The 15,437-nt window shown below is 43.9% G+C and overlaps 1 protein-coding gene across 1 annotated transcript; it reads right to left on the bottom strand.

Moving 5' to 3' along the window:
* Nucleotides 1–455: 455 nt before the first annotated feature.
* lurap1 (leucine rich adaptor protein 1) lies at nucleotides 456–13,627 on the bottom strand. The gene is made up of 3 exons (XM_071905303.2): nucleotides 13,415–13,627; nucleotides 1,035–1,397; nucleotides 456–812 (listed from the first exon to the last, which is right to left on the bottom strand). Exons 1-3 carry the CDS (start codon nucleotides 13,625–13,627, stop codon nucleotides 456–458), a joined length of 933 nt encoding a protein of 310 aa, XP_071761404.2.
* Between the last annotated feature and the right edge of the window lie 1,810 nt (nucleotides 13,628–15,437).

Raw genomic sequence — 15,437 nt, 5'->3', positions numbered from 1 at the left:
GCACTGTGCTTTATCTCTGAGCGTTGATTCCTTCAACTAATTTAGCACAAAGATTCTGTCCTAGACAAAAAAATAAAACCAAAAAAAAAAACAATCAGGGAATGCCAAGAAAGACCCTGAGAAAAACTATGACACAGGATTTTAAAATAGATTTTCCTAAGTTTGTGTGAGGCAGCCCAGTTTGTCTAAATCTGGTCCAAATCCTGTAATGTGCATCCACCTTAATACTGACATCAATGTTTTGTAGAAAGTTAGTGCAGTCACAGGAGGGAACAACCAAACAAAAATGTTATATTCTCTCTTGCTCATCCGAACCCAGTGTCTTTCACAATGGCAAACCTTACTATGTGCATTTCACAACAGCAGTCCGGTTCTGTCTTAAACCTCTCAGCTATCTGGTCTTTGACATGACAGAGGGAGTGGTCAATAGCGGCTTCAGTCGGTAATTATCCTTCCTACAAAAACGTCACATCCTCTTGCGACTGCACCCACCGCCAGTGCGCGTCGTACTCCAGGTGCATTTTGCCGTTCATTTTGCAAGTCTCCAGGTCGATCTTTCCGTTCTTGTAGGGTTTGAGTTTGGGGCTCTGGCTCATGCCCAGCTTCTCATTCAGGCAGCGCTGGGGCGAGTCGGGGGCGCCTGTTTGCTTGGTTGGTTTCTCCACGACGCCATTAGTCTTAATGGCTTGTGTATGGGTGCTGCCCTTAGAAACCGGGCTTCCCTTACCCATCTCTTGGGCCTTAGTCCAGATGGGAGCGTCTTGCTTGGGGCCCTCAGACTTGGCTTGGGGAGAGCTGCCAGGCGCCGCTGACTTCCCAGACGCTGCTGTTCCAGTCCCAGCAACCCTGCTTCCAGTGACTGCACTGGCCGCCCCAGTCCCAAGTCCAGCTTTCACCTCCGTGCCACTTCCAGACCCAGTCCCATTAGCTGCGGCCCGAATCCCTATTTCGAGTCCAGCCCCAGCACCAATTGTTCCAGATCTCGCCCCAGCTCCAGCTCCAGCTCCAGCTCCAGCTCCAGCTCCGGCTGGGACCGCGGCCCCAGTGCCTCCCCCTGTCCGGCCTCTGCCCACCGCCTCCGAGGCCAGCGGCGTGGAGGAGCAGATGACGGACTCGGAGCTGGAGGGGCAGTACTCGTCCATGTCGTCCGCCAGGGTGTCCAGGTAGCTGCCGATGGAGATGTTGTCCAGCTTGTCGTTGGGGTCCTGCAGGCTGCTCCAGGAGCCCCTCCAGGACGTGTCGGGGCCCTCGCCCAGGCTGTACTGGCTGCTGGTCAGGCTGCTGCAGCGGCTGGTCAGCGTGCTGCGCTCCTCCAGCAGCCACTTCACCGCCTCGATGCCCTCGTGGACGGCCAGCAGCTGCTGCAGGATCTTCACGTCCACCGAGCGCAAGTGGGCCTGCGGAGAAATAAAAAAAAGGAGAGATGGGGAAATTAGATAGAGGAGAGAGTGGATATGCATTTGGAATTTTAAGATGACTTTTATTGCATTTATGATTTGATATTTTGCAGTTGAAAGTAACAGGAAAGAGCGGTTTATATGCGAGAACCAGACTCAACTGCATCTCAGCCTTGGGAGCCACCAGGACACCACAGACATTTATATTTTATTTCAGGCATTTAGCTGAGGCAGTCATCCAGAGTGACTTACAATCAGTGCAAACATCATCATACTGTAATTAAACATGTATTGTATTACCAACACTGCAAATAGCATCACAGAAAAGCAGTTGAAGGGGTGAGTATAGAGTGCAAGCAATGAGGAAAAGATTAAGGTACAAGTAGAAGTAAGGGAATGAAAGAGAGAAGAAAAAGAGAGAAAAAAGGTAAGTAATAGGAAAGGGAAAAGATAGGGAGGTGTGAAGTAGCAGAAGTAGTGGGCGTGAAAGATGAGGGGAAAATATGAAGTGGCATTTTGGAAGGGTGAAGTAGAAAAATGGCAGATTACGGCATTTAGATGTGTTAACAAGAATGGAATATAACCAAAACTAACAGTGTAGGAGAAGCAGTTGAGAGATGGAAGACTGGCTTCGTGGAAAGTATACCACACATTTGGAAAAAAATGGAGAAAAAAAAGCACACTTTCACACTTTAAATTGACTCCTAATCGCTCTGCGGATGGTGCAAACTACTTAAAGTTGTGTTTATTTATGAGTCATCTGGCAGAAATAAATAAAAGTAATGATTAATCGAAAAATAACAGCCGCCGCTGCTTTCTAACGTGATGCGTGTGGGGGAGGTTGAAAAAGCTAAACGGCAAATAAGAGGGGGAAAAAGACGACTGCGGTCATGGAAAATCCCTCCCCAGAATACATTAGCAGAGGTCTGCGGCGAAGAGCAGGGCCAGGAGGTGATATATGGGTCTGACATTCAAAGCTTGGCCTGATGGTATCCATCCCTCTCTGCAGATAACCAGTCTCTCTCTCGCTCTCTCTCTCAGTCTCTTACTCTACCCTCTGCTCTCTCAGTCTCACATAATCTCTCCTTTACTTTCTTACATTCTCTGTCTGTCTCTCACTGCGCCCCCCATGTATTATCTGCAACCCCCAATCAATCAAATCAAATCAATCTCTCTATCTTTCTCTGTCAAACAAAGTGGCCTGGCTGTGTTTTCTGGCCTGGGCCCAAGGGACGGCACCAGCTGCCAACTGGATAAGCCGCACGAAAATTCAATGATCTTCATGATCTGTTTTGTAAAGTGCCAATCTGGGTCCTGCCGCAACGTGTACAGTGGAAGGTAAATAACGATCAAATGAGGTGTGGCAAGGGCCATTGGCAATACACTTCGTCACATAGGCAGCAATCTCCTTTCTATTGGCATATCTATTTTTTTTATGCTTGATTCCCCAAATTTGCAGGGAATCCAGCCAGAGAACTCCCAAACTGGACCACTTGAACAGAAAAAGCGAATCATATGGACTCATTTTTATAGCGATACATTAGTGTAAAAATGGTCACAAACTGCACACATAGCATTTTAAGGATAGCGGGTAGCAGCACACGGACCTCAGGCCACAAAGATGTTTGCTCTCTGACCTTTCGGAGTCTTTGTGTACCTCTCTTATTTCCTGGATGGGGTCCTTACGACCCTCCAGGTCATGTCAATAAAACAGTGGAGAGGAACATATTGATTCTCCCATCCCACCGAGCTACTTATCTCCTGGTCGCTGCATACGTTAGCATTAGTAGTTGCCTGTCTACACATAGACTGTGCCTCCAGAGGAGCGATGCATCATCGTGGATTTAGTTGCTATACATCTCTGTTATACATCAGTATGACTCAAAACAGGGAGCCTCATATTCTTATTATCTACGAGGAAAACACTGTGGATGTACCAGAGAAGACAAATGTTCTGGAGAGCATTATATTAGGCATATTCTTGCCGGTCGTAAAAAAAACAAATACTTCTTATACATCATCTCTATGCGTGGGTGGCGGCTGGCCTTTGTGTGAACCAGTCACCATCCAGAGAAGCTAAAAGCATCTGCCAGCAGCAGGGCGAGACTGCTTTAGCACGTCAGCTCTGGTCCTCTCCTCTCCCATCCAATGTGTCCTCTTTATCTTTCTCACTCTCAGGCTCACCCTGCTTGAAAAAGCCAGAATCTGAGGATGAATTAGAGCGTATTGCATCCTCGGTCTGAATACTGTGCCCTCTTATTTATTCTTACATACTTCCCTATTCGTTTCTATTCTAAAGGGCATAAAACACAGACAACATTTTGAGCTGAGGCAGTTTTGACTTTTATCCAAAATGACTTTGTCCCATTTGCTAATTCTCATCAGTGCTGATGGCAGTATCAGCCATCTCCATTAACTCACAGACCACTATTCAGTCTGAAGGCACTGGACCATTTAAATGAACTTCCTTTGCATTTTCTGCTGAGAAGGTTATAATGGCACACACACACACACACACACACACACACACACACACACACACACACACACACACACACCAAGTACACTGTCCAGTTCTAAAACAAGACCCTGGGAAGCAGGAACGCCACCCAGAACAGGAGATGAGGCAGAAAGTTGGGGCTTTCTCAGCAGAGCTTGTTTAGAGGAGGTGAAAGGCATGAGGCGCCTGGTCAATGAGGTGCAGGAGATCTGCTGATGCCAAAGTCACACTGTACTCTACGGTACAGTGAGTTACACTGGCAGACACAGCTCTAACATCATGAGATGAAAGACAGAGAAAACAAGGCATACTTCTTATTTTAGAGTATAAATGGATGGATATTCCCATCTGCCTAACCATCCTCTACTGTACTTGAAAAACACAAAAACCAAAAAATGTGATTAAGGCAAGCAGGGAGTGACAGACAGAAGAACAACAGGCACAGCTTTGTTTGTGTGTGTGTGTGTGTGTGTGTGTGTGTGTGTGTGTGTGGCTCTAAATTGCCAGGCGTCCTGGGGCGTAGGCATTAGGGGTGGGGTTCAGGGTTGAGGTTTGAGGTTTAGGCTGGCAGACACTGAGTGCTTAATGAGGATGGTAGTAAAAGTAGCTCCATGCCTCAGTCAGCGCTGAGGTGGCACAATGCTGACGAAGCTGCGTGCTCCACTAGTCTGTGTGCACTGCTGCTGATCTGGGCCTGTCAGAGGTTATAGATCCACCAGATCCATTGTAGTTTTCTACTCTACTCAGTCTTCTTAGTGGAGAGGATGCATTTTACTCATGAAACACATGGATCTTCATGGATTCATCCTAAAAGTCTGTGCAAGCAATATTTAGTTTGGCTTGTAATATTTCACATGCTGTACACCAGTGCCTTCCCTATACTCATTTCCACCACTGAGAGTCAACATATATTTGAAAGAAATATATAATTTAGGCTTATTTCCTACCCAAAATACAACCAAGTATAGGGTGAATGTTTGGAATTAATCACAATACAGTATCCAAGTAAGAATAGTTTTAGTGCTGCAACCTACAATAGAATAAAACTGGATACAAAAAAAAAGGGGCAGAACGGGAACCAAAACCAAAATTAGCCGCACCAATAATTTCAAAAAAATATTACTGGGGGAAAACACATGGTGTAGATTTATCTCACCAGTACACATCCTGACCCTGGGCTCGCTAACATGCCTGTGGCCTTATTATCAGCAATAACCCACGGTGTACATCCATCTACAAATCAACACAGTAAAGTTCAGGGACGATATTCCATTGTGTTCCTTGATAGAAATATGTAAATGTATAATTATGTAAATGTATTTCATATCTACTTGTGTGCATGTGCAAATGCCTCCATGCCCATCTTTGTGCCAACAGTGTAATCCATCCAGTTTGCATGCATGCCAACCACGTCCTGCACTGTGCATTATACTGCTGTTACTAGAGGGAATTCTTTTATCTCCATAATGTCAGCCCTTCTAAATTAAAAACAAGATTATTTCCAGAATGACAACATCCTTTAATTATACAATGGGTAAAACATACTTATTATAGAGAGGACCATGTCAAGTCAAAAAGGCCAAACTGGGGCCACAAGGTTTCCATGCAACAGCAGTGAAGGGTGGAAGTGGGGGATGGGAGTCCAGGCCTATAAGGCCTTGAGGACTGAAACACCATTAATCATCTTTTCCCAGTTTTGTGCCAACAATATACAGCCAAACAGATTTCAGTTTTCCTACTCAGGCATAAGGCCAAGCACCTCCTGGCTAATCCATAGGATTCTGGAAAGCTCATTTTCCTGCTTTTTACATCCGGTGCATAATAGCACACTCACACTACAATACTAGTCTATAGCTGCACATGTGTGTACATATGTATGTGCGTGCATGTGTGTGTGTGTGTGTGTGTGTGTGTGTGTGTGTGTGTGTGTGTGAGTGTGTGTGCACTGCAAAACAATATCCATCTTAACAGGAGTCATTTAATATACAGCAGTATTGAGTCTTAGAATCTCATTTTTCTGAACACATGAAAAAATCTTCCGATGGACTGAGATAATTTCACTTGTTTCTGATACGAATCACCTTGGTTCAAGAATGTATTGAATCAAATGACATTTTCTTGATAATAGTGGAGTGATCTGCCTTATTCTGACTTATTTTAAGATAATGACACTTGTTTTTAGAAAATCCCTGAAACAAGTGAAACATTGGAAACAAGTGGAATTATCTCACACCATCAGCAGATTTTTTACTTGTTTAAAGAAAAAGATTTAAAGACTGAATATGAAAATAACTGCCTTGTTAAGATAGACATTTGTGTGTGTGTGTGTGTGTGTATTGCGGTACTCCAGCAACCCGATACTATACGACTGATCTGAGGAAACACCTTCAGCATTGTGAATAGCACCAAGTCTTCCAGCACAGGCAACAGGGGAAGAAAACTGATGGCAGCACCTGAATGGTCTACGCAGCATGTGGGAATGCAACCATAGGTGTGTTACATTCCCTAATTTCCATTGACCTACTTCTGCCTCCTTTTTAAGGCAGAAGGACCCAGAGGAGACTCAGAGCGGGCCAGGACTCCCAGCAGGTCAGAACTGCCTTCAGCAGCTTCACGCCATAAAGCAGGAGCGATGATTACTGATTGTTGGAAAGTCGTATTCGGTTTGTGGATTTTCTGTTGGACTTAAGTTTACCTTGGACAACTGTCGGATTGTAGTTTACCTTGGACACTAGATTTTGTCTGTGGAATTGTGGATTTCCTGACAGAGGAACTTGTGGCTTGACTGGCACTGAGTGTACTGGATCACAGCTTGGAACATGAGTTACCCAGTTTCACCCCTTCTCCTCCAGACAGAGACGCCGTTTACCTGAAAGATATCCTGACGACAAAGAATCTTACTGTCACTTATCCCCCTTACCCTTTCCCCACACATTTAATTAAAGCAACATTTTATTTTTAACTTGAAGTCTGGCTTGGCTCTCTCATTTCATTTATTTTGCTGAGTTTACTTCTTGCAAGGACAGGAGAGAAGTATGTGTGTGTGTCTGTGCTTTTGTGTTTGTTTGTGTGTGTGCGCAACACACACACACACACAGACTCATTCGGATGCTGTGCTTCCATGCATGTCACATTCTAGTATTTGGCCTCCAACATTAAAAGACAAAATCATGAAAAATATATTCCGTGTTAGGAATATTCATCAGGCTTTATGTGAAGTGCCAGGGAAGAACGCAGGGTTAAAGGAGAGATGATCACCTCTTGGGAGAAAATATGACTTTCACGCTTGATGTCACATTGCACTATGCTGAATTCAACACTTTGGGTATTTTGCACGGGCCCCTAGTCATACGCATTGCACTGCCAAAATTTCCTCTTGTCACACATGATTAAGATAAACATGAGCACATAATACGCAGCCAGGCACTAGGTATACACACACAAACACAGATAGAACAAGAAGCACTAATTATGCATTAATTAACGCATATTTCTATATCAATATACTTGTCTTCACATAATACATGTGTGGTATTAATATGAAGTCTGTATCTTACAGCATTAAGGAGTTATAGCAGTTTCAAGAAAATCCGTTTTACCTCATTAATATGCAAATTTATGCAGCAAGGTGCTCCAAAATCTGATCAGAACTATCAGATACTGTTCTTGAGTTACTGTGTCCACAAGAATGGAGTCTACACACAGACACACAGACGTCACCATGACAACAGCATGTCCCGCACCATGTACCATGGTGGCGGGCCATAAAAAGACAGGCAGCAGGCGCAGAGAGAAAGATAAATACACACAAACCATGTAAACCCAGAGCGTGTTGTGATACGTCGTGATAGCATGTGTTTATAGCTGAAGCCTGACCCGTGACGCAGAGACAGACTCTCGCATGGAGGGAAAACACTTTCACAATGTCACACAGCTAACAGGCTCTGTGACCAGACTGCTGCATCACTGCCAGCAGGGATAGTACACAACACACATAGTGCTGCTGTTCACATACACAAGCAAAATATACACCTGTCTCTCTCTCTCTCTCTCTCTCTCTCTCATGTCCCCCGGTGTCACTGTCTATCATTTCACCTTCCCCATCCATCTCATGCCCTCTGCAGACATGCGGTGTCCTTGCAGAGTCCCTCCAGTCACCGTTGGACAGCAGAAGGTTGCCCCATCTCCCCATACGCCTCCGACCGCTCCGTCTGTCTGCATTCGGCTCAGAATGCCAGGTACAATAAGACACTCACTCGTCCTTCTTGTTCTCCGACTTTGTCACATTTTCTGTTTTCTATTTCTGTGTTGGATTGGCCATTGTTCTGTCTCCATTTATCTCTCTACATCGTCTTTATATCTCTCTCAAAATCGTCTCTCCTTATCTGCAAGGCTAGTAAACAGTAAGCATTTGATGGATGACAACATGCAGGAGGTGACCAGGTAAAATGTCAACCCAAATGGGCACAAGATTTTCACAATATGATATTATGGTAAAAATTCATATTAAAACGGCTCCCCACCGCTCTTCTTCTGGTCCCATCTGTCAATCTTGGCCTTCTCTCTCTCCTTCTGTCCATCTTTCATGGAAGATCTTCATCTTCCATGAAAATGTAGGTGTGACTACAAATTCTAGTGTTTGAAGAGATGGGACTGTTAAATTGTTACTGTTGTAAACTGTGGCTACAATAATTTGCTTTGTGCTTTTTTTTAATGCAGTTAGGGAATTGTAACACTCCACTCCCCATGAAATCTGAGAAATCCCCTCAGGTTGACTGGTAGGTTATGCATCAAAAACCAGATGGGGGGAAATTAAATACTGTGACAAAACATGACAGAAGAACACAGGTGCTATTAGAATGTTGCATTAACGATCTTTGCCTCAGTGAACTTGACAACGGTTTAATTAGAGAAAATCCTACAGTAGCTCGCACTAAACCGATAGCCAGGCAGAGCGAGAGAGAGGAGCGTGACAGAAAAGAGAATGACATCTCATTCCCTACAGCTCTCCTTTGCAGTTCCAACTGCCTGAACACTGACTTCCATCTGTGCAGAGGTGAACGAGAGAGACAGAGAGAGATAGAGAGTGACAGCGGAAGGATACAGACACAGAGAGGGAGACATGGAGAGAAAGAGAGAGGAATGACTCATACAGTGGGCAATCACACAGCATTCAGCCTGTATGTCTCCCTCTGAAAAGGTAAGATACAGGTGGTGATCATGTACAAAATACATGAAACAGCGAGTATACAAAAGGCTCTCGATGTGTGTGTGTGTGTGTGTGTCTGGCTGACTGCCAGTGTTGCTTTCTGTATCCAGTAAATCTGTTTAGAGCAGTGCAGAACATGCCTTCCATTAGATTGCTGGAGACTTCTGCACTAAACCTGCTCCCACAGAGATGAACAGTAACACTAAGACTATTAATAAAAAAAGGTTATCTGTCTTCAGCTTGTAATGTTATGTAATGTTCTGTACCAGCCAAGCCACAAGCCATACACTTGAGAAAGAGAAATGGGGGATGAGAAAGAGAACGTGTGTGTGTGTGTGTGTGTGTATACAGCCTATACGTTAGTGGACAGACTAGCCAGATGTCAGACAGCTAAGAAGATCACACCAAAAGCCGTTCCATTACTGAAGTACTCTCTCTAATTGTGTCATTCATCTCTCTTGATCTCCTCCTTTCTATCTCTTGGACACAGAAGAGCAAAGATGATGATGAGATGATGACGGCTCAAAATAACTCACTGATGCCGGGATTCAAACAGTCTGTGGGAATAAAATAAGTTTCTTGCCCTGCCGTCGTTTTAAATAGTCATTTATTCTTTATTGGCCTACCTGACTACAGCTGCACTAGGCAATTCTGCATGCTGGCAGCTCCAAATGGCAGCGACAAGTAACTGAAAAATTTCAACTTCAATACCCAGGAATTATGTGACTCATGTTTACCGGTCTGTGATGCATTATAGCAAAGGGATGAGAGAGGGAAAAGATCTTATGTTGGTGAGTCAAGCTTTCTCTGGACAAAGCGCTGCTCACTGCTGTGTAGGAGACAGTTTAGATTTTTCTCTCAAGTTTCAGTATGTCACTGTGGGAGGAGAAGTGTCCACACCTGACACCAGAATTTCATTTGGGAAAATAGGGCGAATCTACAGGCTTTCAATAGCCCCATTTTGTGATTTAGACTGACAAGATGGGTGTATTTTTACACAAAAAACTGTCTCTAGTGCAGCTTTAAATGAAAGTTAATATACTTTGACAGGTAAAAGCCTTAAAAGAGAAATCAATACAGTGTTGCAGGCCATCCTGATATAATGTCATTCAATCTTTGCAGTACACACAGATTGAAAGAGGACAAATAATAATGGGTGGTGCGTTTGTTCCAGTCTAACATGGGGAGCACTGCCCAGGTAAAATGGTAAATAGTTCATATAGCAACATTTATAGCAACATTTCATGACTGGTGGTAATGAGGGGACAACATGGCCCACACACACATACATTTTGGATCTCACAGTAGACAGATGCTGCAGTCGGAGGCGTAAGGTCACACACACATATACACATACAAAGACTGGGACACACACACACTAGTAAGAACCCAAGGGCATATGCACAGACACGCAGACTCACACACACACACTCAGACAAAAACACACACAGCACACACGCACATACAACACAATCAGAGGACAGTGAATCAGTGAGGAAGGGAAGCCAAAAATACACCTTACTATAATTGTGATTGTGTGTGTGTGTGTGTGTGTGTGCGCGTTTATCAGGTTATCGGCATGAGAGAAAGTGCTCCGTGTGAGAAAGAAAAAGTGAAAAAACTGCCACAAAGGACACCGCCGACACAGATTGAGTGTGTGTGTGTGTGTGTGCATACATGTGTGTGCTTGTCCATTTATTATCGCTCTGCAGGCACTCTGCACATGTGTTCCTGCACATCTTACTAAGCAGAATTCTGATGAGAGTGCAATGTTCAGAAGTCCTCTTCTGCACTCCCATTACACCACACCACTCGCATAGATGAAACACACACACACACACACACACACACACAAGAGCAGTCCAGCTCTCTGCTGGCAATTTCACTCCTTTTCAGCTAAGAAGTGCCGCTTTATCACTATCGCTTCTCTCTAGATCCTCCCTCTATCGCAGCAGGCCTGATGAATGGGAAAGACTGTGAACAAATCAGCCTGCTCCTTTCCTCCTGACAGATTTATGGAAACTCTCTGGATACTTTGTGGATCCAAACTGGGTGGCTTTGGTCGACTGTCCACCTGGGAAGAGGATGGCAATACCAACAGTGTCCTGCAGAAACCTCATACCTGCTAAAGGTGAGCTAGCAGGAATTGAGAACAACTGATGAATTTCTCTTTGACATTGACATTTTGACATTCTGGTAATTGTTACCAGAATTAATGGGTTGTGTCTGGTCTGATTTTGATGATACTTAGAGGGATGATGAATCTTTGTACTGTAAAAGATTACACTGGTTGTCCTGATGGAGGCTCTATGATTAAAGGTCAAAACTTCAAACTCTGAAAGGCCCTAACTCCTACACAATAAATTCGTGAAACTTGCTACACTAATCCAGTTCTCCTTACAAAATATGCTGATTGGCTTAATGGGGCCACTATAATTAAAGGTCAAAATCTTTAACACCACCGCTCTGATTTTGATGTAACTTCAAGGGATGATGCATTTTGGCACTGTGTTCTGGCATTTACAAATTACACTGATCGACCTGATGGGGGCACCATAATTAAAAGTAAAAATTTCAAACTCTGAATGGCCGTAACTACTACACTACCGGTTTGATTTTGATTAAACATGGCGGAAGGTGTTACTGATTGGCCCAAGGGGGCAGTGTTGTGAATGACATGATCTTAAGCCATACAATAAAGTTTCAATACGCAGACTGATCTGGCATTGGCAGCATTTTAAAATGTAATTTAAAGGACCTCCAGAATCAAGCAGTTGGATTGCCAGCAGCCCAGCTTGTGGTGCTACAATCCTGGGGGGAAATCTGTCTCTAGTTTCTAACATGCGACAGAACTGATAATGTGTTTTGGATGCTTGAATGTAACCAAAGTGAAAATGTGTTTTAGAGCGTCTCTCTCCGAAGACAGAGAGCTTTGTTTGAGAGGCGGCTTGTGGCACCGCATGTGCTCTCTGTCACAACCACAGGCTGGGTGCACGCCTGCATCTACCACAGGAATGCATGACATATGTGAACACAGAAGGGAAAAACAACTCTGGAGCGGTGCATTATTGCTAGAGAGCTCCACTGTTGCAAGAGGGGGGTCCATGTAAACAACGGAGACAGAGAGACAGAGAGACACGTCTATGGCACAAATCAACTGCTGGCCAATGGGAATTAATTTGTTTTCACTTTGCCTAAAGTGACAACAAAAAACAGCATTGACTGGACAAAATAATAAATCTATTCTGTTACATTTTATTCTACATGTGATAATTATTTAATACCCTTACAAAACAAACTATGGCCAACCTAAAATTCATTTCAGAAGGCTGCTATACCCATGGTATAGTGATACCATGGGTGATGAAAAAACCCCATTAAGTAGGCCTATATGATAAGGACAACACTTACTTACTGACTACTTACTGAGTAGCCTACCACAGACACACTATAAGCCCTTATAGGAATAATATAGGAATCTTATAGTGATTTCGTCAGGGTAGAGTATTATTAGAGTACTGGTACTGTAGTTTAACCAATAAGCAATGAATAGAGAATGAGTGCATATACATAGGCTACCTATAGACCCTGTGGTGGTCAACTCATTTCCTAGCAACCAAAGCCACCTGCCGCTGTTGGCATGGTGAGGCGCAGCTTGAATCATTGACTGGGTGAGTATGGCAAGCCGTTTTAACATTTTAATCACTCGAGCCAATACAAATCTATGATTAATATTAACTCGCCATAATCCCAACTAATAGGCCTAGTCGTAATTCTAATCAAAGATATCTATAATGAAATAATAATGACCAAATGATGATTCTTCATATCACCATCATTCATTAGGCCTATAATTAGTCAAAATGTGACTAGTCAACCTGTTTTGCAGATACCTTATCAGTCTTTATTTATTTTGACTCGTGAAAATGTAATTTTGACAAGTCAAACTGTAACTGTGACCAGTGAAGTGTGATTGAATATTAAAACGGGTTGCCATATCGTTACAAGAACTAGTAACCCAATACGACAATTTTGAGGGATTCAACTATCAGCCCCTAAAGGAATATAAAGGGATATTATAGATAGTGAACTCACAATTGAGCAGCCTACCACGGACACTCTGTAAGTCCCTACATAGGAATAATACTGTATGTAGATATTGCAGTGATTTTTTTTAGGGTTAGTGGATGCCTGATCGGTGCCAGTCGGTGCCATCATTCACATGCGCGTGCCACACACACACACACACACACACACACACACACACACACACACACACACACACACACAGCAGTGAACCACTCTTACCATCTCGAGTTTTAATTTCCTAATCTTCTCATCCAAACTCTTCTTCCCGGTCTCCTTGCCGGCGTCGTGCGCGGTGGCCAGCTTGGCGTCTCCCCGGAGAGAGGACGCCTCTTCCCGCATCCACCTGAGCAAACCCTCGGGGGTCTTCCGGCCGATTTTCACCTCTATGTCTTTCAGATCTGGGATCGTCTCGCTGGCCGTGCCTTCATCCATCGTGCTCATCCGCTGTGTGTCGGCTCCAGGGATCTGCGGGGTAAACACTACGTCCTTCTCGTGTCTTGGAAATCCTTGTCTGTCAAGCTGCGAGTGTCACTTCCTATAGAAATGTATGGCATCCTATGCGACTCCAGATGAGTTGGACTGCGCCAGGGGAGAAAAACAACTTGACAGCATCAACACACCTCACAACACACACCTACAACGTTTGTTTATTCCACAAATCTGCCTCCAGTGTCCGGAGAAACGCTCGGTTATTGTTTTAGCTGGATTCTTATTTTACAAGTGTCACGCTGATGAAGCCCATATTACAAACTGATGCGCTCATCAAGTGAAAACAGAAAAAAATATAGTTTATTCCCCGTGACGTGTCGTTTGATCTGCGTCTGAAAGTGCTGTCCTCCACAGCGGAAAATACAGTCTAAGCTCCAGTGTCCAGTGTGTTGCATCTGATCTGTAGGCCAGCAGGGTGATGTGATGTCTTGTTGCTTATCCCCACACTCTGCTACATTGCGCAGATTCCACCTGCATGATGACAGCGACCAGCAACCGCAGAACGGGAGCTGAGTTACTACTGTCAAGTCAGCCAGAATAACAACAGGGGCTTCCGGTCATAACTTTCAAAATAAAACCCCTGTGAACAAACATTGCAACATTCGCTGAGTAATACAAAGCACCTAAATGAAAATAACGCACATGTTTACGGAGGAATCTGTAGCAAATACAAATAAAATACTTTCCAAAATGTTCTTTTCATAACAAATAGCTATGCAAATAAGATGGCATCTGCCAAAAATACTCGAAGAACCCCACAAAATACTCACAGAAAGACCGTCACAAAACACCAGACATCATAGCTCACTCATTCATTCCTTCTTATCTGTATTAAGGAGTTGGGGGCTGGAGGCTATCCCAGCATGCATTGGGTGGAAGGCAGGGAAACACCCTGGACAGGTGGCCAGTCCATCACAGATTGGGAGATAATCACTCACACTCACACTCATATGGGCAATTTTGTCTTTGGACTGTGGAAGGAAACCCACACAGAAAGGACCAGGGCCGAGATTTGAACAATAGGCCTATAGACCTTCCTCCACCGAGTCACCATGTCGCCCAGATAGACATCTTTCTCAGGAAATATCATGCACCATAAAATAATGTAATGATTCCACCAATGAGCATTTTGATAAAATTTTGGCGTTCTGTTGTCTACACCCCAATAATGCTCGTTTTTACGCTTTTATTTTGAAGGCCAAATCGCTTTACTTCCGAAGTTATGTTGGCTTTCTCTGTCTGGCTTGACACAGCAAGCTGAGCGCGAGCGCACAGTTTGCTCGTAATGACCTGAAGGCCAGCTGCCTCTGTTCTCTGGTTCAGGTAGACTTTCCCAGGCTTTTCTATCACTCTCAACCTCTGCAGCAATATAACAGTAGGCTAATCTCCTCGCACAGAAACAGTCAATCACATGCAAAAGTTTCAGAACGGTTGGGTAGATGATCTAAACTCAACACCACTGAACCTATAATGTAAGGTGCTTGTAAAAGGCTACTTTCATTGTCAAATCAATTGTGATACCTGGTTCTCAAAATGGTGGTACGTGGTTCTCAAAATTGAGACCACATGTCCCATAAACTCTGCTTCCTGTCACAAAGAGGACCTTTGCATCTTCAGTCAATGGTTTTTCTCTACAAATGTAGTTGACTGTCCATGCGAAGTCAACATATTAACTTACTAAAAAAACAAACATGATTTCAGAAATGTGTTTCCATGGGTTTGTCAGTAAAAGCAACACAATCCCTTTGCACTC

The sequence above is a fragment of the Centroberyx gerrardi genome, chromosome 9 (genome assembly GCF_048128805.1).
Source record: "Centroberyx gerrardi isolate f3 chromosome 9, fCenGer3.hap1.cur.20231027, whole genome shotgun sequence".
NCBI lineage: Eukaryota > Metazoa > Chordata > Actinopteri > Beryciformes > Berycidae > Centroberyx > Centroberyx gerrardi.
This window is presented reverse-complemented; position numbering and strand designations above follow the sequence as displayed.